Source organism: Rhinolophus sinicus, chromosome 3, assembly GCF_057876585.1.
Source record: "Rhinolophus sinicus isolate RSI-liver-muscle chromosome 3, RSI-T2T, whole genome shotgun sequence".
Lineage (NCBI taxonomy): Eukaryota > Metazoa > Chordata > Mammalia > Chiroptera > Rhinolophidae > Rhinolophus > Rhinolophus sinicus.
Genome location: NC_142503.1, coordinates 39,852,329 through 39,875,902, shown reverse-complemented (window position 1 = coordinate 39,875,902; position 23,574 = coordinate 39,852,329). Strand labels below are relative to the sequence as shown.

The following is a 23,574-nucleotide window of genomic DNA, read 5'->3' as shown; positions in this document are numbered from 1 at the left end:
CTGCCACGTGGTATGGAGGGTGTCCATCATCTTGCTGGTGCTGCTACCCAAGACATACCTCATACATAAGTTCCCTTAATAAACTCTTAATGTAATGATGGAGTTGTCAGCCTCTTTCTCTCGGCAATGGGAAATTTTATGTAACAACTGCAAGTTACTTTTTTGCTTTAAAACTGAGAAAATTCAGATTAACATATAGTAAATAACTATAGTTAACAGCCTCTCCTAGTCATAATACATTACCGAACATTCTAAGATCTGATCTTTTTTCATACCATGTGCAGATTTGCTTTTAATATATTTAAATTTCAAAACTGTTAATGAAACTTACTTTCAATTAAACTTCTAGGAAATAATAACAACTACATCAATTGGGAAGTAGAATGTAAAGTGAAAATTAAGAGATCACAAAGAGATGTGACAATATGAAGTGTACCCACAGGAAATACCAGGTGGCGTCTGTGCTAAGTATCAATAGATCTATCTATCTTTTGTATAATTTATTTCAAAACCCAACTGGTCATTCTAGGGTCTTTTTCAAGTATAAGCTGATTTACTCAGGTTAAATATTATACTGGCTCCACAATTTTCAAACACAACATCTTTATGATTAAGGGCGTTTGAACATACTCCTAAATAAAAAACAATCCTGATGTTTTATTACGGGAAACAAATTCTGAGAATAGATATAATATAAGCACAATGGAGGAGTTATATGTACAATAACAGAATTTCTAATAGGTGAAGACCTGTAGAGACCAGTCCTCTAAGCAATTGCATCAATGCTAGCAAATGGTTTTGCTACTATGTAAAGAGAACGTGAAGGAAAACAACAGATACACTCTCAATATCCAGCATAAATAAAACACAAGGAACCTCCCCCCTTTAAATGTGTTATGTTTACCTTATTTACCATGGAAAAACAACAATAAAATTTATAATATAATCATGTACTGTAACTGGATATTCTTCTGAATATATTTTTAGATATTTTTAAAAAGTAAACACTGTGTGAGGGATAGAAATGATAAATGTCTAACTATTACATTGTTTTGTGCACCTGAAACTAAAAAAAAAGTAAGGAAAAAAGTGAAAATCCTATTATTCTTGAATGTTGTAATACATGGATTACAATTCTGTGACATAATAGCTTATTATTCAAAACAGAACAAATTCAGGACACGTATCCACCTAAAACATGAAAAGTACACACGTTAAACTCTGTTACGATAACTTATTGTCATAAGAGTTTAAATTATTCCTCAATGTCAATTTAAGGAACTACATCGAAATCTTCAAATGAATGCCTCAACACTTTTTTCCTAAGCCAATCACTTTTACTGACACAGTCTACTCTTCAGTTGGTGCATACACAAAATACGTTTCTGTCACAAACCTGGGCTCTTTTCTCTCTAAGTTCTTGCTGTTGTAGTCTCCTTTTTTCTCGTTTTTCTTGTAATTTTTCTACTTCTTTCACGCAATTAGATTTTCTACGTGCTGAAAGAAAAAGATAAGCTGTAGAAGTATTTTCTTTTGGGTATTGTACTTACACACAAAAAAAAATTATGCATAATTTCACCACATAACCAAAAAAAAAAATAAATAAAAAAAACTACACAGTGACAAAGCATGCCCATAACAACTATATGAACTTTACTAACAACTATGTGAACTTTACTTATGAGCTGCTTTAACAAAACGAGGAACAGGACAGTATACAAATAAAGAGTCAAGAAAAATGACTCGAACATATTGATACATGTCATCTCTTGGTTTAGAATCACAGATCTTTGAAGCAAGAACATAAGAATTTCTTCTGTAACATCTGTCAAACTACCATCTGGCCAGAATTTTAAATTCAGTGCTACTGAAAACACTTAAAATTTTTATATTTATAAAAAAATTTTCTCCAAAACATAGTTAAAAACCCAATTAGTAGACTAAACTAACAAGAAAAAAATTTTCTCCACAGTGGTAAAATGAAATCTGCAATCAAGTATAAAACTACACTGTTTTCCATTTGGGGACTTAATCAGGATGACCAAGAGAGAATACATGTATGCCTGAAATGACTGAATCCTCGATACATAATTTACATACAAGGGGGTCCAAATTCCTTTTTTGCAGCTTGAACTGGAGATATATCTGAAACACTACCATTCTGTTGTGCAGAAGACGACTGCTCAGGAAGTTGACTAGGCCGCGCACGTGCAGAACCAACCACTGTAAGTAAAACAAAATTTTTCAATTCAGAACAGAAAATTAGTAAAGGCGGACCCTCGTAACGGGCACAGAGTTATCTCTAAAGAACTGACGCTTAAAAGTTGCATTAGCAAATTGCAAGGTTTTCTACTTATGCACACATAAACAGGATATATAAAAATTATGTTCCATAAAGTGACAAGCTAGGAGGTTTTCAGTGTAGTATGTGCAGACTTAGGTGCCACCAAAGTAATTTTAATTACAGAACTCAATCTGAATAACTTATATTACAAAAATAAATAAAAGCCAGACTTGAGTTTTAATAATCATTTAAAAAATGTAAGTGTGCAAAATATGAATTTTAAATGCATTCTCATTTTGAAAAATTTATACAACTCAGAAGTATAGAAAGTAAAAGTTTAGAAGTCCTTCAATCCTCCCTATATTCCAAACCTCATTCTTTGCTCCTCAAGTGTGCAAATCTTTAGCAGACAATTTCCTACTGTAGATGTTATGAAAGTGAAAAGAGACATACGAAGTAAATATAAATATTACATTCTACAAAGAACTATAAATTTTCACAAGACTCAAAGGACAGTGTTTAAAGTGCAGGTCTTTCCCTATACCTCCAGTCTCTCCTCTGATACTTATACCCATCTTTCCTCACCACTCATACATACATGCAGAGATATATCACTATTAGAAAGGACCATTCTGAACTGCTGAATAGTAGATAAGAAATTAACTATGCTTTACAACTCATGCTTTACATCTCTTGGCTGAAAATAAAACCTACAATTAACTAAAATTCATACCTGTTTAACTTTTTGATTTTAGCTGACTTCAAAGTTACCCATGACCCTTTCTGGAAGCTTGTTAGCCAGAAAGTTATATAGAGCATGTCATGATGATTATACTTATCCTTGTGAAATCAATCAACTGACTACTTCTGCATTCCTTTCTTTCGCATAAGGTTCTCCTTAAATCTAAAAATTACTGGATAAATGAGATGAATCAAAAATTGCAGAGATCATGAAGTTTCACATTTATCACGTACCTTTATAAATAATTTTTTAATTAAAATGTATTGGGGTGACAATGGTTAGTAAGATTACATAGATTTCAGGTGTACAATTCTGTATTACATCATCTATATATCACATTGTGTGTTCATTACCCAGAGTCAGTTCTCCTTCCATCACCATATATTTGACCTCATTTACCCTCTTCTACCACCACCTCTTTCCCCTTATTACAAACATTATTATATTATGAAATCAGGACAATACCAATCTTAAAATTAGCCACATAAAATAATAATGCCAAGGGTATTATTTACTTTTAATTTACCTTCTCAGGGCAATAGGCAATAGGCAAAATTAATAGATACATTTTTACTTTACCTCTGTTATCTCTTGGAGGAGGGTCATTCTTAATAGAAGCCACAGTCCGCCGATTCTGTAAGAGAGAAAATTTTACTTTCTCTCCTTATTCCTCATAAATATATCATAATCAGCTTCCTTTAATTAAACAAAAGTAGGCAGACATACAATAATATAAAACTAAATTTTATATTTTTATATTAGAAAAATTATAAATAACCTCCCAATGAATTATTAATGCTATCAGTATCTAAATTTTATCTGAGTATTCCCCACCCAAAAAAATATTCAGGAATTAATGAGCCAGGCACTGCTCTAAGGACTTTATGTGTATTAATTCATTTAATTTTTACAACAACCCTATAAGGTCATTATTGCTGCTATTTCGGTTTCGTAAATGAGAAAACTGAAGCAAAGAGAGGTTAATTTCACTAAACCATGCTTTTAATCATCATACTCTTCTACCAAAACCATGTAACAAGACATTTCATCTTTGGATGTCAGAGGGTAATTAATAAAATAGTAGTTGCAGACAACTTACAGCCTGGTGTTACACTGAAACATCAAAATACTCTGAGATGCACGCTGTCAGTTATATTAAAAGGATTCATTAGACTTTCAAAGACTGCAGAGATTAGGACAGCAAATTTTTGGTCCTATTATTTATTTACCAAGACTTCATTTTATTCACTTAAATATACCAAATAATGCAGTGGTTCTCAACTCTAACTGCACATTCCGATCAGATGGGTACTACTAAAAAGGTACTGATGCTAGGGCCTTCCTTTAGATAACATCAAACAATCTCTGGGAGCAAGCCTAGGAACCAGCATATTAAACAATTCTCCAGGTGATTCTAATGCACTGCAGAGATTGCGAATGACATACCCAGAAGGCTAAACTATGGATGCTTCAGGTTGTGAAGCTACATATGAAAAAGCTTGTTTGCAAGTGGTAACATGACCTTTAAGCAGTGACTCTCAATATGCTGAAATTATATGAACTGAAAATCTGCTTTATGTTCATATGCATGGCTTAAAAAGCAGGTTTTGCTGATATAGTTAGGCTTCTATCATATTATATTTGGATGCTTATGCATGTCTTCCCTGGGAGATAGCAAGTTCCATAGGATTAAAGTCATGTCATATTTATCTTTGTAGGTGATAAAATCAACAATGTAGTAAATCAACAAATGCCTGTTGAAGTGAACTGCAGATTCAACAACTCTGAGACTGTCTGGTTTAAAAAGTATTTTGCATTTTGATACAAAGCTTCATACAAACAGTGAGAAGTCTCAACAGAAATGCAGAGAAATTATCTTTTAAATAGAAATAACAGGCCTTTTGTTTTTACAAAGATAAACTGTCAGGGAGGATAGACCATGGTTTTAAAGTTTATCTTCACAGATACCCTGTTTCCCAGAAAATAAGGCCTAGCTGGACAATAAGCTCCAATGCGACTTTTGGAGCAAAAATTAATATAAGACCCAATAAGACCGGGTCTTATATTATTTTTTGCTCCAAAAGACACATTAGAGCTGACTGTCCGGTTAGGTCTTATTTTCGAGGAAACACGGTAATACAGAAATAGTTAAACTACACTGTCATTTCCTATCTTTCTTTAATAAACATAAAATTAACTGAATTACTATTTCAAAAGACCATGGGAGAGGGTATTATGAATAGTAAACAGTCATTCTTTATCAGTCATTTGTATTCATTCAACACTGACAAGCAATTGTTTTGACCCATATCTCCTGAGAAGCTATTAGTCTTAGGAAAAATCCTAATCAGACAAGGAATTTCTAGGATGTTATTTAATGATTGTCACAATTGTGAATTACCCAACATCAATCTTTGAAAGTATATATATACTCAGACATGCTTGTGGATGGCAGAAAGAATTAAGGTTTTTGTTTTTGTTTTTTAACAAAGCAAACTAACACTTAAAACACTCCCACAGCCTGCCAATTTCAAACCAGAACACACGCACACACTGAATTTACATCACTAACCTTTACAATTTTGTTTACTTTGGCTGAGGAAGTTGGAGGTGGAGGTGTTTCTGGGCTGGGTTCAATTTCTTCATCAGGTACAAGGTCAGGGTTAAGTGAAAAGATGCTCTCCAAGTCAATCTGTTTTAAAAACCACATGCATTTGACAATTAAGCTTTTATTTTTCAAATAAATTCACACAGAGAATATTAAATAATTTTAGCCTAATGAATGGTACTGCTTTGAAAACTAGATTATCTAGAATTATAACCCTCATATATTTAAATAATCTCTCTTAAGATTGCATTGTGTGGTCTTGATTATATGTCCAATCATGTAAGATGCAGGAGAAATCTACCTTTCTTTGAGGGAAGTTTGTTAATCACTTGAAAGTTTTTTTTTTTTTTTGAAAGTTTTTAAAAGAACGATAAAAAAATACATGTATTATATAAAAATTACATACTTTTCTGTTTTGTTTTATATTCGAAACTTGATTACAATACTAGAAATAAAATTTTAACCCAGTGATCATACCTCTTTGCCTTTTGTATCTCCATTTTCTATCCATTCAACGGTTACACTTTCATTATCTTCATTTAAAGATGTTACCATTGCTTGATGAATTCGGCCTAAGTGGGAATACACATTTTTAAAATGGCATGAATTATGGAATGCCTAAACACTGTCAAATACAATTTTATAATTTATAAACTATTAAAAGACTATCATACTACTTTTCTTACAAAGGATTTCCACAGACTTTCAGGATTAGGGTATGAAATTTGTCCACAGCACCATAAATCAATTTGTTACTCGTCAAGACCAGGAACTCAAGAAATTGGATTATAAAGTTTATTTTCAGCATATATGATAAATGGTCACAAAGTGGGCATGAAATCCCTGAAATTTTATACTGTTAAACAGTTATAATCATCAGAAAGTTTCCTTACTATGTGCCAACAATGACTCTGTAGAACACAGAACAAAAATTCATAAAGCAATTTTCAATACTATACTGATACACTTTTTACTTAAAAATCACTATCATATACTATACAAATTAATGATATTAATTTAAAATTACTAAAGAAAGGAATTCAAGACCAAAAAGGTTGGGAAATGCTAATCTAAAATGTTCTTTTTTTGCATGTTGCCTATCGAAATCCATTCTACACTTTATCTTCTCTGATCACTCCAGTATTTACCATCTATAGTGAGGACATTATATGTAATGTATTAAACTTGTTTTCCGTCTCTTAATAGATTGTGGATCTGGTACCTGTAACTGTAGATCAAAGTAATTATTTTTAATTATTATATAGTATTCCATTGTTTATCACAACTTATTTAATACCTACTGATGGTCACTTAGGTTACTGCAATGAATACTATTCTTGTACATTTGTCATTATTCACTTTTTAGATTATTTCTTTGGGAAAAATTCCCAGAAGAAGATCAATAGGTTATACGTGAACAATGGGGCGGTGAGGGACGCCGACCCTACGCACCCCCAGTCGAAAATCTGCATACAACTTTTGACTCTCCAAAAATGTGGTTGTCCCTCAGTACCTGCAAGGGATGAGTTCCAAGACCCTCCCCCCCCACCCCAGAATACCAAATCCCCAGATGCTCAAATCCCCTACATAAAGTGGCGCAGATAAATGCATACAGTTGGCCTCTGCATTTGCGGACTCCCAAACACAGATCAAAAATAGTACAGATATTTAATGATAAAAAATCCATGTATAAGTGGACCAGTGCAGTTGAAACCCATGTACATACTCAAGGGTCACATGCATATATAAGTATATACACACATATGTATGTATGTTTTTTACTTATTTCATCTGTTTCCATCTTGATTATTAGTCAAGTAAGGATAGAAACTATTTGTTACAATCTGCCTCTTCAATATTATCTAATAAAATGCTAAACACATGGAATTTTCATATGTATTCCCTAAATGAAGTCCTCGGAGCACCTTAGAACAATTTATAGCTCTTTAAATAAAAAACGCAGATACACAGTACATAAAACAAATGACATTATTATACTAACAAGCATATAGTATCTTTAAAGAAAATATGGACACTAATAATTTTGTAAGTAGTTATGTATAAAATTACTGTCAATCACTATCTTCTCTATATGGGTTATAAAACTTTGAAGAAATAAGTGAATATAATTTTGTTTCAAAAATTCAAGTATTCAAGATATAAGCGTACTCTCAAGTAATAGGTTGTTGTTTTTTAAAAAACTATACTATGTACTTACTGGCAATCTTTCTACTGACATATTAATTTTAACAACTGCATAGCACTCCATAAAAGGAATGTACCACAATTTAATTATTCCTTTACTAAGAGTAATTTAAATTGTTTCCAACTGTTTGCTATTAAAAGATGTTGCACTGAGTATGAATGTTTTCATAAATAAAACTTCTAGAAGCAGAATTAATGAATCAAAGAAACTGAAATTTTGATAGACATTCCAAAATTGCCCTCCATTACCCTTCCCATCAACAACAGGACCTATTTCTCCACACCTTCATGGAAATTGAACATTATTTAACAATTTTTACAATACTGATAAACCAGATCTTTCTGAGGCTACTACTTTCTAAGCATGTATATGTCAGAGACTGGGTCATTTAATCTACATTGGTTCATTCACTATAACAAACGTATCTAGGAAGTACATATATCCATTTTTAAAATGAGGAAACTGAAGCTCAAAGTTATACAGCTAGTCAGTAATAAAAAGATTTAAACCATAGTCAGATACAAAAGCTGCTACTATCACTACGCTTCTCTACTCCTCTATATTAAGCTGAAGACGACTATGTAGCGTAAATGGCAAATACCCCTGCAAAAATTTATAAGCTGTACAATAGATTCTCAACCCTCATGTACATAAAATACTCTTAGGGAGCTTTAACAAAATAAAATGATGATGCCTGAGTCTTACCCACAGATAATGCCATTTCTTATCAATTTCTATCAATCACCTTTTGCAAACCATCAATGCCTTGTCCCAGATTATTGCAATTCTCTCCCAATCAGTCTCCTTGCTTCTACCCTATCTGCCTTCTGTGTATTCTCCATAGAACAGCCTAAACATTCCTATTAAAACTAAGTCAGATTATATTATTCCTTTGCTCAAAACCTTTTAGTGGCTCCCAATTACGTTAGCGAACTTGTTGCAACAATGTTGCTAACCTTTTTTGATATCAGAGGGATTATTCTTTATGAATTTGTACCAACTGGACAGTTAACCAAGGTTACTATTTGGAAGTGCTGAAAAGGCTGCATGAAAAAGTTAGACAACCTGAACTTTTTGCCAACAATTCGTGTCTCTTGCATCAGGACAATGTACCAGCTCACACAGCACCATCTGTGAGGGAGTTTTTAGCCAGTAAACAAATAACTGTATTGGAACACCCTCCCTACTCACCTGCTCTGGCCCCCAATGACTTCTTTCTTTACCTGAAGATAAAGCAAATATTGAAAGGAAGACATTTTGATGACATTCAGGACATCAAGGGTAATACGACGACAGCTCTGATGGCCATTCCAGAAAAAAATCCCAAATTGCTTTGAAGGGTGGACTAGGCGCTGGTGTCAGTGCACAGCTTCCCAAGGGGAGTACTTCGAAAGTGACCACAGTGATATTCAGCAATGAGGTACGTAGCATTTTTCTAGAATGAGTTCGCAAACTTAATTGTCCAAACTTGTATATAATAAAGCCCTACTCGATCTGACCACTCATTACCTCTGCAGCCTCATTCACGCCTGCCTATGGTAATTGTCCATTTTACTGACTGATCCCTATCTCACACAATACTCCATCTTCCTCCTAAAAAGTTCTAGATGGGTCAAGGACTTACATGTGAAAGGCAAATGTAAAAGCAACTGAGTAAATAGTGGTGCCATTAACTGTGGTAAGTGGGACATTAGAGGAGAGGCAGGTGCTGGGCATGGAGGGAAATGATGAGCTGGAGTCAATGGAGGGGCTTAAAAAAAGAAATGAGAATCTTCCCTGCAATTTGATTTGGACAGAAATTGGGTAAATAACCAGTAGAAGTGCCATGTACCAGCTGGGTCCTCTGGGAAGCAGATGTTGAGACAGGAGGACAAGAGGTTTATTGTGAATGAGAAGAGGAGGAGGAAACCAGACTGGGCATGGAAAACTTTCAGCTCATGATGCAGATCTGAAACCTGTGAAGGAGAGGGGATATGAGGTTGTTGAAGAAAGGAGTACAGATTGGGGTTTCCGTGCAATTACCAATAGATATAAAAGCAGGATTGAGCAGAGAAAGCCTAGACCTTGATGCAGAACTGACAATGTGGTGGCCAACCCAGCAAGGAGTCCAGAACAAAGACGGTGATGAAAGGAGCCCCACACTGGGCCAAGATGGAAATACCCTGGTACCCAACTGTCCTCACTCACTGCTGGAGGTTTGCCAGGAAAAACAAGGCCTCAACTCAAAAGCTAAGGAGCCCGAAGTTATTAACAGCTGGAGGCTGTCAACTCAAGTACTCTCTAGAGCTGAAGAAGTACTTTCTTAAAGGAAGATACAAGCAGTACACCTGAAAAACAGAGAGTGGACCCCAGAGAGACCTGAGCTGCCTGCTAGTCACCATCACAATCTAGGAGGAGCTGCCACTGTTTGCACCAAGCCCCCCACATGCATCACCATCTCCACAATATGAGTAGTGAGGCTGAGACCCAGCAGCCACCCTTCCCCACCCCACCACCCCCAGCAGCCTCCCAACAGTAACACCCACTGGGGGGGACAAGATTATTGCAACAAAGATTTTAGGGAAAGTGAAGTGTTTTAATATAAGACATCAATATAATTTCAGCAATAGGAAATGACCCCCAAGAACATTTGTACCATAAAGAATAACTTCCAGCAGGAAATGGAGAGGCAGGGGTTGAGGCTGTTGGAGAAAGGAGTACAGATAGGGGTTTCCACACAATTACCAACAGAATTACAAAAATGAGAATGGGGGAAATCAGGTGTTTGTTCCAAAAGGCAAGACCTACGTCACCTATACTGTTAGGCATCTACCACAATATTCCAACTAGATGTGTGAGAAAAGGCAAACCAGTGGGACAAAATCTGTATCAGGACTGTTAAGTTACAACTTCACAGGGACGTCAACCTCCAAAAATAGCCTAGAGAGATTAGCAATGAAGACAAAGAAACTCAAGGAGCTAACACACACAGTATCAGTGGCCTTCTCAACACTGCTACACCCACAACTTCCATTACCAATGCAGACGCCCAGAAAGCCTCCCGACGCAAGAAGCAGAGCCAAAAGCAGCTGATCCACTAGTTAAGACTAAGCTCTAGGTTTAGTAGGCAGGATTGAGAAAATGTTGGCTTATCTCTACCATGGTCCAGGTTTGCTCATGCAAGAAGAAATAAATACGAAATTTCAGCAGGAAGAAACGAGTAAGTTTGGAGCTAAATGAATGAATGAAGTCTTACGTGTTTGCTCTCTGCCAGTGGATTACATTACCAGAAGTAACTGCAGTGCCTATGCAGCATGGACTTTTTATTTTTACCAAAAGATGTCTCTCAAAAAAATTTTAAGCCTAACTTTTCCCAATATGCCTTTAAAGTTTTTTTAAACAAATTGTTTTATATGTGGTTCAGTTAAGATATACTCAAATACTTCATTTTTAAACGCAATAAAAATTTATAATTTGATTTTCTTCAAAAGTCAAAAAGTAAGCACCGGTTAACGCGGGTGTGAAATATTAAAATAAAAAGAGGAAGAGATATATGAGATTTTTCAAAGTAAACAAATCATTAATTTCATGATTAGGTATAATAGGAAAGGTTTGAGCCTGGTTAACTGGGAAAATGACAGTAGTGGCAGAACAATGAGATATTTTATCCTATGTGTCAGTTGTGAACAGGAATCACGCATGGTGTTAAGAAGACAACTACAGATATAGAAGTACAGCTCAGAGACAAATCAGAATTGGAAATATCTTTCCCTAGAACTTGGGACAATCTTCCCACATGGCTTTCTAAATACCACCCTACTTCTCTGGTTTCAGAAAATTCCTGTACTTCATCCTCAACAACATTCTTCTTTGACTCTCTGATTCCTCATTTACTTTAATATGAATTGTATCATATATACTTTTACATTTAAAAAACAAATAGAGCAAACACTTGTGTACCCACCACCAGCCAGGTTAAGAAACAATACCTCTGAAACCCTGTATGTCCCACTTCTTAGGTGAATCGCCCTCTCCCTCTCCTTTTCCCTGACACCAGAAGAGACTATCATCACTATTCTGTTGAGATAATCATACTGTGGCTTTTCTTTATAGTTTTACCACTTATAAATGTTTAACACACACAAAACTCTAAATAGTTTGCCTATTTTTAAACTGTGTATAAAACGGATTGACATTGAGACTTGCGCAACACTATTTTTCCAAGATACGTTTATGTTGTTGTATATAACCAGTTCACTCGTTTTCACCACATATGAATATGCCAAACTTTATCGATTTTTGTGTTGATGGACATTTATGCTTTTCTTATTTGTAACAATGGTGCTGTAGGCATTCTTATACGCATACATGTGTACTGATATAAATATGCAAGAATTTCTCTGGGATATATATTAAGAAAAGAAATATATAGAATACACATGAATAACTTCTAGTTAGTGCCATGTTTCCTATACTAGCTGTGCTTGCAATGATTTATAATCCCACTAGCAATTACTTCACATCCACAATATTTGTAATTTCTCTCAATGAGGTTGTGCCCATTTTAGTGTTTGTTGGCCATTCAAGCCTTTCCTGTATTTGTCTTTCCTCTTACATCTCTAAAGAAATTCTCTATATAGTCTTGGTATTAATTTTTTGCTATATGTGTTCCAAATATTTTCTCCAAAGTTTGTGGCTTATGTTTTCACTTTCTTTATGGTGTCTTTTGATGACTTGAAGCTCTTAATTTTAGTGTAGTAAAATATGTATTTGTCAATTATATATGGCTTTTTATGTCATTAAACTCTTCCTGAGAGTCTTACATTTTCTACTAAAGTTTTACAAAGCCTTTTATATGTAAGACTGTAACCCACTGTAATTTTGATCTGCATGTATGGTAACACAATTTCCACTTTCTCCCCAATGGAAAACAAATTGTTCCAGTAACACTTCCTGAAAAGCCCTCCCTTCTCCTACTTATCTACAACACTACCTGTCAAATTGAACCAAAATCACACTTCTTAATTATTATCATAGCTTTGCAGTAAATCTTGCTATCTGGTAAAATAAGGCTTCCGTCCTTATTATTCTTTAAGAGTTTCTTTGATATTCTTTGCCTTTTGTATGTTTGTATAAATTTTAGAATCAGCTAGAAAAGTTCCAAAAAATCAAATAAACAATAAAAAACCCCACCTGTTAAGATATTGATTGTAATTGCATTGAATTATTCTACTTTGGATTTTTATATCATTGATCAAGAGTAATACTGGCCAACAGTTTTTCTTTCTCATATCAACCTTCTTCTGGAATAGTGTAAATTTAGAATTATGTGAACCTTGAGTGTTTGGTAGGAACTGGTTAAAACCATCTTGGCTTAGGGTTTTACTTGTGAGAAGGTGCAATTTCCTTAGTAATTATGGGATTACTGCAGTTTCTATTCTCAACTGTTTTGATATTTCTCCAGATTTACACAAGTTTTCACATGCTGGGCATGAAGTTTGTTCATAATTATGAGGAATGCCTTTGGCATCTGTAATAATAACTTTTTCATTCCTAATTTTTCAACCTTTTATGATAAATCTCACCTTTGTCAATTTTGTCTTTTCCAAGAATATACTTGGTTTTGTTGAGCCCTTTTATTGTGTGTTATTAAATACTGAATTACTACTCTTATTAGTATTTCTTTCAACCTACTTTGGGCATATTTTGATGTTTTTCCCCCTAAATTCTTAAGATGGATGCTTAGCTCATTCATTATTATCCATTTTTCCTCATAAGCAATTAAAGCTGCACATTTCTCTCCAAGAACTGCTTTAGCAGCATCTTACAAATTTTTACATGTAGTTTTATTGTTCAAACTATTTTCTAATTTTCAGTGTTGATTCTTTGACTCTAGGTATCCTGTTAATGATTTCTAAAAGTGAGACATCTGACCAATCGGAATAGATAAAGCCACAAATAATTGCTATGACTTTCCCAGTGCACAGAGGCTGAGTATTACTCCCTGTATTTACCTTAATTGCACTGGACTGCCTCCCTCGGAGAAAAATTTCCTATAAACCAAGCTCCAGGGAACAAATCAGCTGCAACTGCTGACTTTAAAGAGGAGCCACACAAGTCTGTCTTCAAACAGTGAACCTGATTCTGACTCTTTTTAATCCCTATCATCCTAGGAATTTGCAATCCTTGCCAGCTCAGCCCTACCCATTTCTTAGTATTCCCAATCCATTTCTGTTCCATAGTGGTATCTTGTTCTTGAGCTCAGCTATGCCTTTTTGGTTTTCTTTCATGTATCTGAAGCAGAAAGATGCCAATACATGAACTTCATTGTACTATTTTGATCAGAAGCCCCAATCCAGCTTTGAGTCATACATCGTATTTTTAGAAAATGGGAGATTTGAAAACTATAAGTTCACACTAATATATAAAACCAACACTATTATATGAGGTCTGACACTTAAGTTCGTGAACTCACCCTAGAAAAAGTGTTACATACCTCATTGCTGAATATCATTAATCACCTTCGCAGTACTCCCGACACCAGCGCCTAATCCATCCTTCACAGCAATGTTGGAACTCTTTTTCTGGAATGTCCATCAGAGCTGTCATTGTATTACCCTTAATGTCCTGAATGTCATCAAAATGCCTTCTTTTCAATATTTCCTTTATCATCAGGTAAAGAAAGAAGTCATTGGGGGCCAAATCAGGTGAGTAGGGAGAGTGTTCCAATACAGTTATTTGTTTCCTCGCTAAAAACTCCCTCACAGGCAGTGCCGTGTGAGCTGGTGCATTGTCGTGATGCAAGAGCCATGAATTCTTGGCAAAAAGTTGAAGTCATCTAACTTTTTCACGCAGCCTTTTCAGCACTTCCAAGTAGTAAACTTGGTTAACTGTCCAGTTGGTACAAATTCCGAATAATCCTGGTATCAAAAAAGGTTAGCAATATCGTTGCAACAAGTTCTCAAACCTAATTGTCAGACCTTGCATAAATTATAACTGCTCGTTTCAAACTGATTTTTTTGAAACTTAAGAATCTAGAGACCTACATAAAAGCTTTCAGCTTTATTTCAACCTACTTGTAAAGATAAATTACAGTGTAAAAAATGTCATCTGTTAAGAGCAAAGAAAAAAAATACTTGCAAAGAGTTTGGGAAGTACGTCTCCCCAGTCATTTTCCCATAGAAGACCTCTGGGTTTTTAATATCCAAACTTCATAAAACTTCTCTCTCAACGCAAGACATTTTGGCCAATGTTTATATAGGAAAAGATTTATATATGTATATGCCAAAACTCAATTCACATTTTAAACAAAAGAGTGTGCAAGAAAAAAGTTCTGAGTTACAATCCAAATATAACTGATGGTCAGAAAATAAAGAAGTATGCCAAGTTATCAAAATGTAGTACAGGATAATGCTTGCATCATATTCAGTGTGAGCCACTTTCTGCCACTGTGTGCTTGTCCTGAATGTATTTCCACAGCTTCTCATATTTAATTAGTCATTGTTTTGCCTAGGATGGAATGAGTCCCAAAATAGTTAAGAAAATGCTGAAAGAAAACACTGGAGACGGACAAAAAGCAATTATAATACGAGAAAAGATTTTTACTGCATATAAACTGACTTGTTACCCTTATTCATTATGTTAAACATGATAGTATTTTACTTACACAGGTGTGATCAAAAGATACGGTGAATGTTTAAATTTTAAAAATTATTACAGTAAAAGACACATTGCCATTAATCCCCCTCAAAATAACTCCCCTTCACTTCAAACACATTTATCCCATCACCCTTGCCACTTTCTGAAGCAGTTCTGGAAGTCCTCTTTCTTGAGTGTCATTACTTCATCCTACACCATGAATACGCTCTGTGTCACACATCGCCTCTGGTATGGCAATTTCCTGTCAAATAAATACATTACAGTGTGTCCTCATCCACCTTATTCACCGGACCTGGCACCATCAACCATGAGACTTATCTCTTCCCCAAAGTCAAAATGATTCAGGACATCGAGGCAGCTACGACAGTGCACCTAGACACTCACGAAAGAGGATTTCCAGAACTGCTTCAAGTGGCAAGAATGATGGGATAAGTGTGTTTGAAGTGAGGGGGAGTATTTTGAGGGACATTAATGGCAATGTGTCTGTTACTGTAATTTTTTAAAATTTAAACATTCACCATATTTTTTAATCACACCTTGTTCGTACGTAGGTGATTGATAATGTCAATTACACTTTCAAAATTGGTTAGGGAGTTTGGGTTGATAACTACCACGGCAATTTTTTCCCATTTAAAATAAAGGCAAATAGGTTCCCAAGCAGCATTTTCATACACAGCATCTGATTTTTAGGAACAGATTATGACCTTAGTGGGTGATGACTGTATTGTTTAAAAACAAGATACTCATAGGTTTCTGCTTAGTGAGAATAGACTTTTAAATACAATTGTCATACAAGAACCATCTTACGATGGTTGCAATTTTAAGAAAAATCAGTATCTATTCACCCATTTTTAACCTAAAAAAATGGCAATTTCATATGGTTCAACCCAAGAGAAATGTAAATTTCATGCCAAATTTAAATGTCAGGATAATTTATAAAAATATTCTCTGCCAAATCATATCATATACATATAAAATATTTTGAAATAATAACCTTTATTTCAAAGGCATTTTACACTTAGTTCATTTTACAAAACTATCTGTACATAATTTGAGTTTCCAGATTTTGCTATGGTGAAATCAAACTAAATAGTTCAGATCTCAATTTTTTAAATATTTGTTAGTATGTATTAAGATAAATTATTTTTAAAAAATAAAGAACCCACATATGACTGAACAGAAGAACGTGAATTCAAGCCACCTTTGCACCAGTGAACAAAAATAACAAATATATAGATTTTATATTTCTGGACTTTCTAATCTTTAAAATTAAGACAGTTACTTTAGATTGCTATTAATGCTCTTTAACTTGCCATAAAATCTCATTTATTTATTCATCTGTCAAAAACAAGTTTTACATGTTGACAACTGCCTTTTGGTCTTTGAAAACAGGATCCTATTATATGTTTCCTAGTTCACAGCTGAATTCACAGCAGCTGTGAGGCTAAGAAATGCCAGCAACCAATTAGGCTGGCATAAACCTTGTCTAGCATATAAAGTATAATTTGGTTGCAAATGCAGAAGAGCCAAAATAAAACAGCAAAGAATACTTAATAAAATATCGTTACGAGCATTTAAAAGTGTGAATATTTAAAATGCTAACAAATATATGTTTTATTAAAAGGACACAGTGGTAGAACATTAGGAAAAATATGAAAAAGAAACAATCAATTCTTTTCACACTAACCCTATTTTTAAAAAAGCAGTTTTTGACATAACTTAGATTATAAACTCCAGTTTTTTTTCTATTTCTAATTACCCTACTAGAGTTGTGGTATGAGCATGTATGTGACAAGTCTTCCCCAAAAGTAAACATTATTTTTATCAGTTCCTCTGGAGCTGCTTCTATGAAATTTTCTTTTCATACTTCTAAAATAGTAAGACTTTAATAAAATTTTCAAAACCAAATTATGTATGAATAACACGACTAAAATAATTAGTGAAAATAAAACTTGAATTGTAAGATTGTTTACAATGGCTATTTCGAAACCTTTTGAAGTTAAAATCTACCGTTTTTGTTTAAAGTTTAATTTGACAAAAATTAATGCTTTATAAATATTACTTTAAAAACTACTGAATTTTTTTGCATAAACTGAAAAAACTTGTAATCATTAGTCATTCGTGTGTATATAGCCATGTAATAAAAATACAAAAATCCAGTTTATATGCTAACAAATTAAAATATAAAGTACCCCAGTATATCTATTGATAAAACTTCTAGTAACCACCTCAATTTTCAGAATACCACTTCATAATTTGAAAGGCTTTTTTATTGACTTTTTTAAAAATGGTAGTAAAATCTGGTTTTTTTCCTTTTGCATCTTCGCAAGAGGGGACTAAGGAAAAGCAAGGATCAATATCCATTCTCAGAAGAACAAAGAAATAAACATTGCTGAGTTATACAATCACACACTCAGAACAAGTGCTCGGCAGAATAATGTTATTTCTAGAGGGTGAGTAAAATATATATGCTTACTCCAAGTAGTTGGTAAATAGACATCTGAAAGAACCAGTATCTTCCAAGTCAGTTCCTACCAGAACAGAATCTTGATAAATTATCTTAAAACAAACTCACCTCAAAACTTGTGGGACTTCATATCATGTGACTGATTAAAATCTGTCTTAAATAGGTTTCTCATTTTCTTAAGTTTTGTATAAAATACTACTCTAGTAAAATAAATCAATTGTATATTTTGTTATAAGAATCAAGTGCCAGTGTAGAATGCAAACTCAAAAATTTGAGTGCATCTTTCCAAGTAGTCACAGCAAAACATGTTATGTTAATTAGCTTTTGTTGTCTATGGTTTGTTTTAAATCTGTCTTTTAAAACATACACTTTTCTTCGTCTTATTAAAAAGTTCCTAAAAGGATGCTCCTTCAGGAACATGAAAATAATCCAATGGGAAAAAGTTGGGAAAATGAAGATTGCCAAAATGGTGCTTTAAAATTGAAAGACTAACTATGACAGTCAAAGGACATTACTAAAAGCATTACTCGGAAAATGAAAAACATCGTTAACAGCGCAGTAATATCCACAGATTACTTCTTGTCTTGCCAACTACCTCAAAGTTTATAATTCATTATTTATATTCTGTCCAACAGTAAACGTCAATTTGTTTCTAGATGCCACTGACCAGTAAATGAGGACAAAATCTGGTGATTTGTTGGAGATCATTACAGGCGATGCAGCAGAAGTTAAACTCCCAAACTCCGATACCCAGGTTTTGTTAGGTAATCTAAGCAGCCATGAAAAGAATCCTTAATGAGGACGATGTAGGCGTCACACCTTCTTCAATAACTTTGCTGGAACAAGAAGCCATTACAGAAGGACATAAATAACGCCTCAGCTGACCGGGTAACAGTGCTGCTGCTGTTTAGTAAATCCCGGGGGAATGTCAACTTTGTCAAACATAGAGACCTTTTTGTTTTGGTTTATCACATTAAGATGTTACTGTTTATAACTAAATTTTAAAAGTTCTAGCATTTCTCTTCTTAGACTTTAAACAAAGCTCAAATTGTGACACAAGAGAAAAATGGGTCTGATATGGCAAAGAATTTTCATGAATACAACTTAGAAATGAGACAAACTTTATTCATATTGTAAACACACTACAAATTTTCAAATTCTTACCTCCTCTGTCCATTGTTTCGAAAAGGGAACTGAAAAATTAGTAATGCTCAGTTTCTCTGGGGCGACAGGAAAACTTCAAATCTTGTTGGGGTTTTTTGTGATGATCAAACCACTGCACACTAACAATTTGGCAGAATTATCATTTAGAAGAGCGCATTGTGCAGCTATTTAGAAAATGTCCATCCTGAATTTGCACAAGGTTAATAAGAAAAGTGTCATAAAGGGGCCATGATCCCATAAAAAATTTTTAAATCATTGTAGTTTCCTGATATTCTGTATATTTGGGGTTGGGACAAGAGAGGATTTAAAAACTTCAAAATCACTAAAAAAAGAACATAAAAACTGAATTTCTAATATCATAATAAGTTATATGATTAGGATTCCAACTAAAATACTGAAAATGTTAAGAAAAGCATTAAAAAACTTCATAAAGTTTAACTAAAGGTTAGTAACTAAATAAATCTCAACATGTTTTAATTAAAAAGCCATTCTTCATATCTACATTCCCCCAGGTGACAGAATATCTGAAACATATCTTTATTCATTGCTTGAGGAGTAAAATATTTGCTATCTAGAATACTACAGAATTTTACAAGTGGTATTAAACAAACATGTTGTTGTTGACAGCCCAAACTTTTTTACTATATGTGCTGCCAAAGCAAACACTAATCCCAAATTTCGAGAACTGCCTTTCACAGATGTCCTGCTGGATATATTGAGCATTGCTCCCTGGCTTAAATTCTTATTTATTCCAAAGGGAATTCCAAGCCAATACAGCTGTGCGATTCTGTGACCTTTTCATAGCTACACGTAGATATCATCTTCTCTTATGCTTAAATACATCCTAACAAGAGATAGGGATCTTTTGAAATGTTTTTCAACAGTTCTCAAAAGCAGTATCCTAGGCAATGCAGACTTGTACATATATCTACTAACAAAATTTAAACGTAACTCAAATAGCTGCCAAAAACATTATAAAATATTCAGCTATTCCAGTGGGTTTACAGCTACCCTCCTAACTTTCACGAGAGAATTTAAAGCCTGAATTCAGGTGACTGGGTGCAATAAATGTTTAGTAAAAGTTGCAGACATGGTAATGAAGATACCAAGCTGACTGATAACGTCAGAATCTTAAAACAAAGCAAACAAAAAAACTCACTGATAAAGAAGCTAAGCAATCTGAATATTCTACTGAGATGAATCTTACTTTATAACACTTTAGAAGAGAAACTTGATACTGTCTATAGAAACAGCAGCATATGCCAACACTAATAAGAAAAAAATCCCTAGTATTGAAACGCTAGCCAGTTTATCTTTCTGTCTTCCAGGATAACGGAACAGCTTCCCTGGAAACTTTAAAGGCTATAAACACATCATAAGTGATTTTCAAAAACACATATTCTGAAAAAATATTTTGTCACCAGAAAAGGAAGAATATGGGAAATGCCTGTCTAAGCCAAATATTAATGATACCTACTCTTAAACATGAAAAATAACACTGCTAGACATAGAGGAAGTCTTAACTGAAAATGCTAAGGTTGGTCATACTAGTACATTAAACCAGTCATCACTGAAAATGAATTTTAAAAGTCACATTCTTAACTACTACACAAAAATTCATTCCTTTGTGCATTACTGTGTTGCGTGGTCTTGAACAGCAATGCAGGTTCAGAACATTGAGCCAGAACTTTTCTGCTATGGACTTAATTGTATCCTCCCTCCCCTAACTCATATGTTCAAGTCCTAAACACCAATGGGATGGTGTTTGGAAATGGGGGGCTTAGATGAGGTCATGCGAGTGAGGCCCTCATGATGGGACTTGCGGGTTTATAAGGGGAAGAGGAAGATAATGTCTCTCTATCATGTGAGGACACAGTGAGGAGACAGCTGTCTGCAAGACACGAAGAGGAGCTAACCAGGAACCCTATTAACCATCACTCTGATTTTTGTTGGACGTGTCAGCCTCCGGAACTGTGAGAAATAAATGTCTGTCTGTTGTTTAAGCCACCCAGTCTACGGTATTTTGTTATCCAGCCCAGGCAGATTAATACATCCTTTTTCAAATGGCAAACGCCATGATCAGGCAATAGGAATACAAAGATGAATAAGGTGCATTCCCTGCCCTGTGCCAAAATCCCCACCACTGAATGTCATGTCACTACTTCCCCCCAGGAGTTTGTCATCACAATCTCTGTCCCACTCTACCTGTGGAAGCCTATCAGCGTAGTGACTCTGAGCCAGAGAAATTTCTGCTTTCAATGCCTGGCCAATGTAGATTAAGAGAATAGATGATCACTCCTTTAAGCACTTTTACCGCTAGGGTAAAATATGGAACAGCAAATTCAGTGTGGCTACAGCAAAAGGTATACAAAGAAAAGTAGAGCCATAGAAGCTCACTGTGGAGAAACACGCTAAAGTCAGATTATGAGTTTGGTTTTGTACATTTAAATTTGAGGTATCGCCAAGACTTCTAGTGGAGACATCAGTATCTCCATATATACAGTATATATCTGATATAATGGGGACAGTACAGGTTGAAGATAAAAGCTTGAGAACTGTTAGCATACAGAACATGCATTCTCAACAGGGGGCAAAAATCAGCACCTTGGAAGGGCAGAGTTTAGATATTACAATGGTTTCTGCACCCCCCCAAAGGGCCATAGCACATAAACAAATACACAGTATACGTGATATTAAAATTTCATGGGTTCATCAACAGATGAATGGATAAAGATATGGCATAGACACACACACACACATACACACACACACACACACACACACACACACACACAGAATATTACTCAGCAATAAAAAAATGAAATCTTGCCATTTGAGACAAATGGATGGACCTAGAGGGTATTATGCCAAGGAAAATAAGTCAGACAAAGACAAATACTTATGATTTCACTTATAAGTGGAATCTAAAAAAAAAATGAATAAACAAAACAGAAACAGAGCTATAGAGAACAAGCTGCTGGTTGCCAAAGGGGAGGGAGGGATATAAGCAGGTGGAAAAAAAGAAAAAAAATGGATACATAAAATTTTGCGGGAAGGTGTGATTATGGAAAAAAAAAACATGTTTAAAATGGTTATTTGGAGAGGAGCAATAATGAAAAGGGGCCGGAAAAACTAAATATAAATAGTATTTAAGGCAATGAAAGTAGGTGTGATCATCAAGTGAATGAGGGTAGAAGTCCTGGTTTTCAATGTAGAGGTCAAGGAGATGAGTTACCAGCACAGATCAAGAAGTTGCCAGAGGAAAAGAAAAATCAGGAGAGCAGAGTTCAAGAACCCAAGTAAAGAAGGTATTTCGAGGAAGAGAATGAGACAACTGTGTCAAATGCTGTTAACAAATCAAGTAAAATTTAAGAGCAATGCCTAAAACGCAAAGTGGAATCAAAGTTTTGTTTTCTTTTACATGGAAGAAGAAATAATAGCATTCCAGTATGTTGATGGAAACGATTCAATAAAGAAGAAAATATTGATGATGCAGCACAAAGAGAGAACTAATGAAGTGGTAACTTTGGGCAGGTAAAAGGGTATAAAAATCTAGTGTACAAGAGAAGGAAAAAGGCCTAAAATAGGAACAGAAAGGGTTTGTGCATGGCAAAGGAAGGAAGGCAGAGTTAGGGGTGCAGATATTGGTAACTGGGTAGATGTGGTAGACTTGTAGTTTTTTTCTGGTTGCTTTTATTTCTGAGTAGTAAAATGGCAAGCAAGGTCGTCTGCAGAGCATGGGAGAGCAAATCAACACTAAGAATTTTGAGAAAAATCAGCTAGGACAGAATGAAGGAGCTAGAGACATGACTGCTCATTCAAGGAAAGTAGCCATGAATTTAAATTGTGATCAGTCAGCATAACTGTTCCCCTTCCAATCAATTTTAAACAATCAAGAAAGGGCAAGGAGGTTTAAACTACATAAAGGAGGGTGGTTGGTTAGCTCAGCTGGTTAGAGCGTGGTGCTAGTAAAACCAAGGTTGCCAGATCACCCCACATGAGCCACTGTGAGCTGCGCCCTCCTTAAAACAAATAAAATAAAATGAAATAAAATAAAACATATAAAAGGAGTGATCTGGGGGTTTACCAGTCAAGAGAGGGACAAGGGAGTAGAATGTATACATATGATGTCGGACAATTAAGTTCGCGAACTCATCCTAGAAAAAGTGTTACATACCTCACTGCTGAATGTCACTATGGTCACCTTCAAAGCACTCCCCTTGGGAAGCTATGCACTGACGCCAGTGCCTAGTCCAGCCTTCAAAGCAATTTGGAACTCTTTTTCTAAAATGGCCATCAGAGCTGTCGTCATATTACCCTTTGATGTCCTGAATGTCATCAAAATGTCTTCCTTTCACTATTTCCTTTATCTTCGGGTAAAGAAAGAAGTCAATGGGGGCCAGATCAGGTGAGTAGGGAGGGTGTTCCAATACTGTTATTTGTTTACTGGCTAAAAACTCCCTCA

The 23,574-nt window shown here is 34.8% G+C and overlaps 1 protein-coding gene across 5 annotated transcripts in view; it reads right to left on the bottom strand.

Annotated features, from left to right (window-relative positions):
• The window catches only part of KIF2A (kinesin family member 2A), a 62,390-nt gene that overhangs the window by 21,020 nt on the left and 17,796 nt on the right, over nucleotides 1–23,574 (bottom strand). For 2 of the 5 annotated variants that reach the window (XM_019743703.3, XM_019743682.3), the window contains exons 2-6: nucleotides 6,112–6,206; nucleotides 5,599–5,718; nucleotides 3,606–3,660; nucleotides 2,158–2,223; nucleotides 1,397–1,497 (exon numbers count right to left, since the gene is read on the bottom strand). In XM_019743703.3, coding sequence (XP_019599262.1) covers nucleotides 1,397–1,497; nucleotides 2,158–2,223; nucleotides 3,606–3,660; nucleotides 5,599–5,718; nucleotides 6,112–6,206 — 437 coding nt within the window. Of the gene's footprint in view, nucleotides 1–1,396; nucleotides 1,498–2,100; nucleotides 2,224–3,605; nucleotides 3,661–5,598; nucleotides 5,719–6,111; nucleotides 6,207–18,612; nucleotides 18,634–23,574 lie in introns of those variants that run through there. The other 3 variants (XM_019743674.3, XM_019743693.3, XM_074328907.2) reach the window with 2 other exon arrangements.